The 11,261-nt window shown below is 42.7% G+C and overlaps 1 protein-coding gene across 4 annotated transcripts in view; it reads right to left on the bottom strand.

Moving 5' to 3' along the window:
- Positions 1-873: 873 nt before the first annotated feature.
- The window catches only part of LOC137623277 (zinc finger protein 132-like), a 57,322-nt gene continuing 46,934 nt past the window's right edge, over positions 874-11,261 (bottom strand). For all 4 annotated transcript variants that reach the window (XM_068354048.1, XM_068354050.1, XM_068354049.1 and 1 more), the window contains exon 4: positions 874-3,489. In XM_068354048.1, coding sequence (XP_068210149.1) covers positions 1,375-3,489 — 2,115 coding nt within the window. In that variant the 3' untranslated portion in view covers positions 874-1,374. The remainder of the gene's footprint in view (positions 3,490-11,261) is intronic.

Raw genomic sequence — 11,261 nt, 5'->3', positions numbered from 1 at the left:
TGTAGCATTTTGCTTTTCCAACTACAGTTGTAGCTTAGCAAGTAATAATAATAATAATAATAATAATAATAATAGTGCCATAGCCTCTGTACCATGGTCTTCTACTGTCTTGGATTAGAGTTCTCTTGCTTAAGGGTACACTCGAGCACACTATTCTATCTTATTTCTCTTCCTCTTGTCTTGTTAAAGTTTTTATAGAGTATATAGGAAATATTTATTTAATGTTGTTACTGTTCTTAAATTATTTAATTTTCATTGTTTCCTTTCCTCACTGGGCTATTTTTCCCGTTGGAGCCCCTGGGCTTATAGCATCCTGCTTTTCCAAATAGGGTTGTAGCTTAGCAAGTAATAATAATAATAATAATAATAACAATAATAACAACAACAATAATAATAATAATAACAATAATAATAAATTTGTCATGTATATTTGTCAGCAAAAAATGGTCTGTTGTGCTGTGCAGAGAGGGCAATGGGGTAAAGAAGGACAGGTGCATAAGTGAAGTAAGTTTGAAAAAGTCAGCTCACGAGAGTACTTATTGCAAAACTGTGAATGGGTGAATTTTTATGTAACAGGATATAAAATTCTCTGTATCGCGAATGGTCCATCTCATGAAGATAGAACCCACGAATATCAAGGGCTAACCAGAAACTTCAGCAAATGGCAAACTTGATGAGGAGCGCCATGATCAAGTCTCTCCAGCACTGTCATGGGAAATACCAAGAAAGACGCCGGATAAGTTTTCCTTCTCCCAAAAAATATACTGTACTTGCCTTAACAGGCCATGATCTACACTCTGAATATAGAGATAACTGCAAATAATCATGCCCCTCAGGCACATTGCCCTAAACCAAAGCCGTTTCCATCCTTCAATCACATTCCTACTTTGTTTCACTAACACAAAGCCAATATCAACCATTCAAACTAAAAAGTATAAGTGAAGGATTAAAAAACCTTGGGTAGGATGTAACAGTATAAATTGTACTCTTTGCAGCCAAAGACAAAAGTGAATACAGCAGTCTTTGACAGGAGAGTAGGCAGGTCTACTCACCTATGCTCACCAACTGTCATTAACTACAGTACCTTGTTAACGATTTCAATGGCTGTTGCAGCTCTGCTGAAGACATTCCCTATTTCAAAGAACAAAAGGTTTGCATATGTGTAGGAACAAATTAATATTTAACTGTGGGAGTAATTTAATAAAGGCCCTCCCATTCATAAAATCTAATACTGTACATGTAAGAGGTATCTAAGTGTTTATTAGATCTATCCATTATTTAACAAATATGTACACATACAAGTATCTTACAATGAAGACAATAACAATCTGAATCTAGGAAAAAAATAATTTTCAGATAACAAAAATAATTATCTCACTGTGCCGACAGGGTACTGATGGGAGTAACAACATGAATTGGATTGATTTGAACTATACCCGACTGAAGTTTAATTGACTGTAACATATTACCGGACATATGCACCGCCTGAATATGGCGCATAACAGGTTCACTTTCCTGTCGCCAAAACCCACACTCCTCACAACGAAACTCAAAGGATCCTGGAACTTTGTCAACACTACTGGTAGACATCCCTCCATCTTGGGAAGAAGAGACTGTTGAAGTTGTAGTTGTAAATGTACCATGATTAGCAGTTGATCCATGAGAGCTTGCAACACACGGAGATTGGTGGACTTGCAAGTGAGCTTCTAACTGTGCAGCACCTGATAAATAAGCACCACATTCACTGCAAGCATATGCCTCTGGAATACGAGTGGGGACCTTTCCAGATGAAACTGCTGTTACTGGACCGGAAGACAAAAAACTAGCATCGGCACCTATTGTGCCATCAATACCAACTTCCATTTCTGTTGCATATGGTGTTGAAGGCTGATCTGCCCTTGAAAAAGTCAACCTTACTCTAGATGTTTGTCGGGGAAGGTGAACTGAAAGATGGGGAACCAATGCTTCTAGCCTGTCGGAATGCTCACCACACGTAATGCATTCTACTGTAATAGTACCATGGGTAACCAAGTGATTGTCTAATATTGATGCGGACAACAATACAACACCACATACCCAACATACAAGACCACTTCCCGAAGTATTTCTTGTAGAATCTGATAACGGATCATGTGTTGCCATATGGGCAGTTATCTGAAGCTGGCTACAAGATGCATGGCAACATACACCACACATATACTGCTTGTCTTTAATCCTATGTCGAATAAGTTCTGCCTTTGAAAGAAACACTGCTTTACATGCATCACACACGTGTCTTTGCTCCCTAAGGAGTGGATCTTGGCTTCCTTTCTTACCTTTTACTCCACGCGAACCTTTTTTCCCACTTTCAAGAGTTTCTAAGACATGTATGAAATTTATATTACTTGTACTATGAACATTTTGCAAATGGTTGAAAATATAAGTTTTTGATGTTGCTTTGAAACCACAAAGAATGCAGTCAAAGGTTTGAGGATTTGCCTTAGTTTGTTTATTATCTGGACTCACTGTACCATTTTGACTCAACAAACACTGGACATCCGAACGTGTATTATTGGTCTTGTATAAAATTGTTCCATACCCCAAATTCACAGTCTCCAACATATATGAATCTGGATGTATTCTTTGAATATGGATTTCCAAGTTCATAGGATCTACGAATTTAAGACCACAGTCACCACAAATATTCCATTTACTGTTTGCCAATAGTTTGTCTGATTTGTTATTTTTGAGTGCTTTTGACATATTATCTACAGGTCCCATAGATGGAACTTGATTTGGCAAAGGGGATAGACAGGGCACTGTGGATTGAGGAATAGGCTGTGGTCCTGGTGCTAAGTTATTAGGTACCATCTGTGGTGTATGAAGAATTGGAGTCATATTGGGATGAACATGAGCGACAGGTGGTGGTGCAGGCGGGGGAGGAGGTAAATGAGAAGGTTGAGGCTGCTGTCCATAGTTCTGCACTTGTTGTAAAGCATCATGATAATAAGCAACAGCTACATTATGTGGTTGCTGGACTAACGAGCGGTCTGGAACTACTAACCGTTCACCTGAATGATTAAGGCGTTCATTTTGGTGCAGATATGTCTGCATGTGTTGCTTTTGGTGCTCAACTAAATTACCCTTGTCTTGAAACCAACGGCCACATTCAGCACAGGTAAAACCCCCACTTTTTGATATTTCAACCCACAACTGCTGTTTACTATTATGCTGTCTTTCAATGTGGAGCTCAACATTCACTTTATCACAAAACTTTGCACCACATACATTACACAAATAGGGCTTTTGCAAAACAGTATTCTTCTTACCACAGTCACTTCCATTACCCTTTTTCTTTTTGTTTTTCTTTGCCATACGAAGGGCAAGTTTCCTGCATAACGCTCCACGCTTGTGCTTTGTAAAATGGGATGCCTCACGAAAAAATCTACCACACACTTCACAGGTGTATGAATCAGGGAGTTGTTTATCCTTTGGGGCTTGTTCTAGTACCTGTAAGTAAATCACAATTACAATGTGCAAGTGACTTTATTAGTTATTCCTTTTATATATAACAAGACATTTCCATTTTCCCTAGCTATACAGTACAAACTTCGAGTCTTTTAAAGTAGGGTATATGCAACATCTTCAGCAGAGCAGGAATGGTCGTTAAATTTGCTAATAAAGGAGTTAATGACAAATGATGAGTAACCTTGCCAACTTTCCTGTAAGACTCTTCCATTTTGACTGGCTTGGGACTGAGAGAGGTGGTTGAGGTGGAAAAATGTTATTTTCATTAGTAAAATAAATTTTTGAATATACTTACCCGATAATCATGTAGCTGTCAACTCTGTTGCCCGACAGAAATCTATGGTCGGGATACGCCAGCGATCGCTATTCAGGTGGGGGTGTACACAACAGCGCCATCTGTGGTCAGGTACTCTAGTACTTCTTGTCAACACCACCTCAATTTTTTCCTCGGTCCACTGGTTCTCTATGGGGAGGAAGGGTGGGTCAATTAAATCATGATTATCGGGTAAGTATATTCAAAAATTTATTTTACTAATGAAAATAACATTTTTCAATATTAATCTTACCCGATAATCATGTAGCTGATTCACACCCAGGGTGGTGGGTGAAAACCAGTGTACATGTTAATCAAGAAGCTAAGTATCCCGTATTTTATTTTATTAGTTATTCAAAAATAACATAAAATAAATAAGTACCTGGTAAGGAAGACGACTTGAACCATTACTCTGCCTTTATTAAGTACGTCTTCCTTACTGAGCGTATCGGTCCTCTTAGGATGCTGAACGACTCTTAGGTGCTGAAGTATAAAGGGCTGCAACCCATACTAAAGGACCTCATCACAACCTTTAACCTCGGCGCTTCTCAAGAAAGAATTGACCACCCGCCAAATCAACAAGGATGTGGAAGGCTTCTTAGCCGACCGTACAACCCATAAAAAGTATTCAAGAGAAAGGTTAAAAAGGTTATGGGATTATGGGAAAGTAGTGGCTGAGCCCCCGCCTACTACTGCATTCGTTGTTACGAATGGTCCCAGGGTGTAGCAGTTCTCGTAAAGAGACTGGACATCTTTGAGATAGAATGATGCGAACACTGACTTGCTTCTCCAATAGGTTGCATCCATAACACTCTGCAGAGAACGGTTCTGTTTGAGGGCCACTGAAGTAGCCACAGCTCTCACTTCATGTGTCCTTACCTTCAGCAAAGCAAGGTCTTCTTCCTTCAGATGAGAATGTGCTTCCCTAATCAGGAGCCTGAATAGGTAAGAAACTGAGTTCTTAGACCTTGGAAGAGAAGGCTTCTTGATAGCACACCATAAGGCTTCTGATTGTCCTCGTAAAGGTTATGACCTTTTTAGATAGTACCTAAGAGCTCTAACTGGGCAAAGTACTCTCTCCAGTTCGTCCCCCACCAAGTTGGACAGGCTTGGGATCTCGAACGACTTAGGCCAAGGACGTGAAGGAAGCTCGTTTTAGCAAAAAACCGAGCTGCAAGGAACATGTAGCCGTTTCAGATGTGAAAACTATGTTCCTGCTGAAGGCGTGGATCTCACTTACTCTTTTAGCTGTTGTCAAGCACACGAGGAAAAGAGTTTTTAATGTGAGGTCCTTAAAAGAGGCTGATTGGAGAGGTTCAAATCTTGATGACATAAGGAACCTTAGGACCACGCCTAGATTCCAGCCTGGAGTGGACAACCGACGTTCCTTTGAGGTCTTAAAAGACCTAAGGGGGTCCTGTAGATCTTTGTTGGTGGAAAGATCCAAGCCTCTGTGGCGGAAAACCGCTGCCAACATACTTCTGTAACCCTTAATCGTAGGAGCTGAAAGGGATCTTACGTTCCTTAGATGTAACAGGAAGTCAGCAATCTGGGTTACAGTGGTACTGGATGAGGAAACTGCATTGGCCTTGTACCAGCTTCGGAAGACTTCCCCTTTAGACTGATAGACTCTGAGAGTGGATGTCCTCCTTGCTCTGGCAATCGCTCTGGCTGCCTCCTTCGAAAAGCCCCTAGCTCTTGAGAGTCTTTCGAAAGTCTGAAGGCAGTCAGACGAAGAGCGTGGAGGTTTGGATGTACCTTCTTTACGTGAGGTAGACGTAGAAGGTCCACTCCTAGAGGAAGAGTCCTGGGAATGTCGACCAGCCATTGCAGTACCTCTATGAACCATTCTCTCGCGGGCCAGAGCGGAGCCAACCAACGTCAGCCGTGTCCCTTTGTGAGAGGCGAACTTCTGAAGTACCCTGTTGACAATCTTGAACGGCGGGAATGCATACAGGTCGAGATGGGACCAATCCAGCAGAAAAGCATCCACGTGAACTGCTGCTGGGTCTGGAATCGGAGAACAATACAACGGGAGCCTCTAGGTTATCGAGGTAGCGAACAGATCTATGGTTGGCTGACCCCACAGGGCCCAAAGTCTGCTGCCAACATTCTTGTGAAGGGTCCACTCTGTGGGGATGACCTGACCCTTCCGGCTAAGGCGATCTGCCATGACATTCATATCGCCCTGAATGAACCTCGTTACCAGCGTGAGCTTTCGATCTTTTAACCAGATGAGGAGGTCCCTTGCGATCTAGAACAACTTCCACGAATGAGTCCCTCCCTGCTTGGAGATGTAAGCCAAGGCTGTGGTGTTGTCGGAGTCCACCTCCACCACCTTGTTAAGCTGGAGGGACTTGAAGTTTATCAAGGCCAGATGAACCGCCAACAGCTCCTTGCAATAGATGTGAAGTGTCCTTAGCTCCTGATTCCATGTTCCCGAGCATTCCTGTCCGTCCAAAGTCGCACCCCAGCCCGTGTCTGATGCGTCAGAGAATAGACGGCGGTCGGGTTTCTGAACAGCCAAAGGTAGACTTCCTTGAGAAGAAAGCTGTTCTTTCACCACGTGAGAGTAGACCTCCTCTCTTCGGAAACAGGAACTGAGATCGTCTCTAGCGTCATGTCCTCTATCCAGTGAGCCGCTAGATGATACTGAAGGGGGGGAGGTGGGGTCTCCCTAACTCGATGAACAGGGCCAGCGATGAAAGTGTCCCTGTTAGACTCATCCACTACCTGACTGAGCATCGGTTCCTTCTCAGCATGCTCTGGATGCAATCTAGGGCTTAGTATATCTTTGGGGCCGACGGAAAAGCCCGAAAAGCTCGACTCTGAAGATCCATACCCAGGTAGACAATGGTCTGGGATGGGACGAGCTGGGACTCCTCAAAATTGACCAGGAGGCCCAGTTCCTTGGTCAGATCCATAGTCCATCTGAGATTCTCCAGACAGCGACGACTTGTGGGAGCTCTTAAAAGCTAGTCGTCTGACGGAGCCGGACACAAGATCATGGTACTGCTGCACAGTCTGTGAACTGTCAACCATGGGGAAGCGAGGAAGTATAGTGACAACCCGAAGCTGTCTAGACTGTCTGGGTCGTACAGACAACTCCTTATCGGGTTGCTGAGGTTGCCGCACTGCGTCACAACAAGTCACTTCTGCTGGTTGTTGAACGTCTTCCCAGTGACACACTGACTCCGTAAACAAAAAATCCTCTAACAAGGACTAAGCTTGGACTGCATGTCTTGCAACAAAGCTCAAGGTCTATGGGAGCAGGTGTGGTAACAGACGGGGTTAGCGACTGAAGTGGAACCATTACCCTCCCTGGAAGCATGCTATGCTTAAATAAAAGTCCATAGGAGGCTAAGCAGCTAAAGGCTCCTCTCCAAATGACAGAGTCCTCAAGGGAAAATCAGAAGGAGGGAGAATAGCACTTTCTCATCTACAGGAACCATATCCGAGAAAAGCTAAGTTCTCTCAGTGAGGGTTTCACTGGTGCAAAAGCAGCAGACTAGAAGGCAACGTTATGAAACTGCTTGACAGTCTAGTGAGTTGGCAACAACCAAAGATGTGTGACTGAGAAGCATGCGGTAAGGTATGCAGAGCATGCTGTATGTAGAGCATGCTGTATGTAGAGCATGCTGTATGTAGAGCATGCTGTAAGGTAAGCAGAGCATGTTGCATGGCGTGCGGCTTATGCTGCATGGGATGAGGCTCATGCTGCATGGGATGAGGCTCATGCTGCATGGTATGAGACTCATGCTGCATGGGATGAGGCTCAAGTTGCAAGGGATGAGGCTTATGCCGCATGCGTTGAGGTACTTCACCTCAGGAAAGGGAAACTCGCCCTGTTGGCAACACTGCATTACTTCATGCATGCTTGCATGGGGTTTTAATATCAACATAATATTTACATTACATTCATAACTCATGATTCATTTTTGTTTTGAAGATATTTTTGCCATATTTTTGCGATTTTGTTAAAAATATATTGCAAGAAATACATATATATTTTTTTAAGTAATACGAATAACCTCCATTATCATAATGTTAGTGTAGGCATACATGTATATGTTTTACAAATGCAAGTTATGAAAGTAATGAGGTGTTATTATTGTCATTTGTTATTTCATTAATGACATAATATTGTCTTCAGAGTGCCACCTAGCCACCAACAATAAATGCCCCCCCAAAATTTATATTGGCCCTAAAGTGGCCCCCCCACTTTCAGAGTCCTAGAATCGCCACTGCGCAAGAGTTGAGGTTGCTGCCTCAAGGATGGTGGAGGTTGCCGCAACGCAAGAGGTTGCTGCATAGCGCTGGTATCTGGCAACTCCCAGTGCGGCAGCTCACGCGTGGAGGTAGGTTGAGGAACCTCAACCTCATACGTCTGGCAGGGTGGACTGCGCAGAGGTGGAGTTGAGGTTGCTGCCTCGAGGATGGTGGAGGTTGTCGCACCGCAAGAGGTAGCTGCCTCGAGGATGGTTGTAATGCAAGATACTCCTGCCTCAAGGGTAGAGGAGGTTGTAAGGCATAAGGCTCCTGCCCCCATTGTTGAGGAGGTTGCTGCGTGGTAAGAGGCTCCTGCCTCAAGGAAAGTGGAGGTTGCTGCACAGCGCTGGTATCTGGCAACTTCCAACGCGGCAGCTCACGCATGGAGGTAGCTTGAGGAACCTCAACCTCATACGTCTGGCAGATTGTACTGCGCAGAGGAGGAGGAGCGCTCGCAGGAGGAGGTGTATTAACCTTCTCTGCCTGAAACTCCCGCATCAACACCGCAAGCTGCGACTGCATTGTCAGCAGCATAGACCACTAGAGTTAGAGAAAGACAACAACAAACGGAGCTACTGTCCGTTGAAACTGAGGGTCTAAAACAGCTGGTGCGGCAACAGACGGAGTTACTGTCTGTTGCGATACCACCGTGCCTCTCTGGGAGGTGTGCAGTTGTCGTACTGCAGCAAGTCCGAACTGACCCAGTGCTAATGGCACCACCTAGGAGTTGGACTTGCGCGGAAGGGACCGACTTGCACTTAAAAGCTGCAAGATTTGGTCCATGGTTTCTGCGAGAAACCTCTTCCGCAGACGAGGAATAAATGGGCTCTCTCGTCTTTGTGTGGGTGGGGTGATCACGTCGGCTACGTGAGTTGGTTACACCCGAAACCACGGAGGGAAACGTCTGTTCGTCGATCAAGGCCTGCTGAACCCATAAGTCCTTCGACATTACTTCTCCCCTGGGCTTGGGAGCTTGTAAGAGGTCCCAGACTAGGCGAACAACTGGCACGAACAGACGAACCCTCGAACGCAACACTGTAACACTTTGCGTGTATCACTTTATCACTTTTGATTTTCTGTTTGCACTTATTTCACTGAACTCGAAACTTTAAGTGGTTTGTACCTGAAACACGCAATTCTATCCTTCATTAAAAGTTAATAATTGCGAAAACAGTATTACAATGTAACAGAAAAACAATGAAAGATAAATAATTCAGTGGCTGGAAAAGAGATTAAACACTAGATCAAATAAACTACGTTTAAAATCTCTCACCGCATAAAGTCTGAGAACAAGAATAAAACTCTAGAAACGTTTACCTTCTTCCCCTAAAGAGACTAGGGAGAAGAGCAAAAACGATAACAACATTACCCGCTTGAACGAAACGTTTATCCTCCTCTCTCTCCCTCCGTCTCTATCTCTCTCTCTCTCTCTCTTGACTTAGAACCTGAGAGAAGAGCCCAATTATATATATCGTTAAAACATATTATTGTTAAAGGAAAAAAACTGAAAGGTTTCCCAAATAAAAATTTCCTTTATTAGAATAGAACCATTTAAGCTAAGAAAGAATGAACAAAACGCTAGAATCGGTTTACTCTTACTGCAACGTGACACCGTGATAGACTCTCTCTCTATCGTAACGATAGAGCGCAAGTTGAACGTTCTGAACGTCAACAACTGCAGAGACAAAACAAAACGTTAGTTCAACTTTGAAAACAGTACAAGACTATCAAAGAAATTCTTTCAAAAACATTAAAATGGCATATGTTAACAGGTAAAAACGAAATGACGGGCTCAAAGTTAATTAACTTCGGTTCCAAGAAAAGACCGCCTACTATTAGGAAAGGTCGAATATAAACAAATATAAAAATTAATTTTAATAAGTTTATAATAAAAGGAAGTTAATCAAAGAGGCCTATAAAAGGTGGAGAGATATAAAATAAATCTATAACTTTGTTAAGCAAAATTAAGAGAGTCTATACTCTCTTCGACACCAACACTTCCGTCTAAGGGAAGGGTCGGCCATTTAAAAGTGAAAGAGAGTTCATACTCTCTTCGTACCAAAATTAAATCAAAAATTAAATCAAATTAATTTCAAAAACTTGCTAAGCTAATGATATAGCTTCCTGAATAGCGAAGGCTAAACTCTAGAGCAAATACATCACCAAATCGTGAGCAATAACTCCAGAATCAACAGCGTATCCATGTAGGTCTAGCCGGAGGCACGACAGAGGAAAAATTGAGGTGGTGTTGACAAGAAGTACTAGAGTACCTGACCACAGATGGCGCTGTTGTGTACACCCCCACCTGAATAGCGATCGCTGGCGTATCCCGACCATAGATTTCTGTCGGGCAACAGAGTTGACAGCTACATGATTATCGGGTAAAATTAATATTGAAAATTCAACTTTAAAGAACTCGGTCCACTGCAAGACAAAGTTCTCAGACATGTCCTTATTCTTTTCTGGGATTTGGCGAGTTTTCATCACCAAGCTGGCCAGTATGGATTGGTGATGGTGGGAGATTTTTGTCCAATCACTCAGCAAATCAACATAGTATTGGTGGCCCAGACTAGTACAGCTTTGCTGATTATGGCGATGCGCAAACCCTTTCACTACATTAAAGTATCCCCCCTAGAACAGGCAAGTTTGTGTACCTAAAAATTCTAAAAGTAATTTACATTTTTCCTAACTATACAAAACTAAGTCCTTTAATAGGAATATAACTTAAGCAAAGCTTTAAACATTTAATGAGGCAACAGTAGTTGCTGGTGAGTATAACTACTCGCCAAGTAGAGAAACCCTCATTTTGGCCTTAACCTACGACTTGTGGGGTGGTTGAGACAGGCAGTGTATAGTCAGAAAAAATACAAAATACAGAGACATCCTAAGAAAGGCAAAAGTCCCTATAAAAAACAGATTAGTTTACTAACGTGAGAAATATCAAAGCACTTTAGTCCTATGGAGAAGGAAAAAGTGATGGACACGTGTCAACCTCCTAACTACTTAAGCATGATGTAAGTGCTAAGCTAGTTCCCAACCTGGAGACTGGTAAGTGGTCATGGAAGAACCTAAATTCCTAAAAAATGTTATTTTGATAATAAAATAAATTTTTGAATATACTTACCCGGTGATTATATAGCTGCAACTCTGTTGCCCGACAGACAACTCTACG

Source organism: Palaemon carinicauda, chromosome 30 (assembly GCF_036898095.1).
Source record: "Palaemon carinicauda isolate YSFRI2023 chromosome 30, ASM3689809v2, whole genome shotgun sequence".
Lineage (NCBI taxonomy): Eukaryota > Metazoa > Arthropoda > Malacostraca > Decapoda > Palaemonidae > Palaemon > Palaemon carinicauda.
The sequence above is the reverse complement of the archived record's forward strand: the minus strand, read 5'-3'. Positions and strand labels throughout refer to the sequence as shown.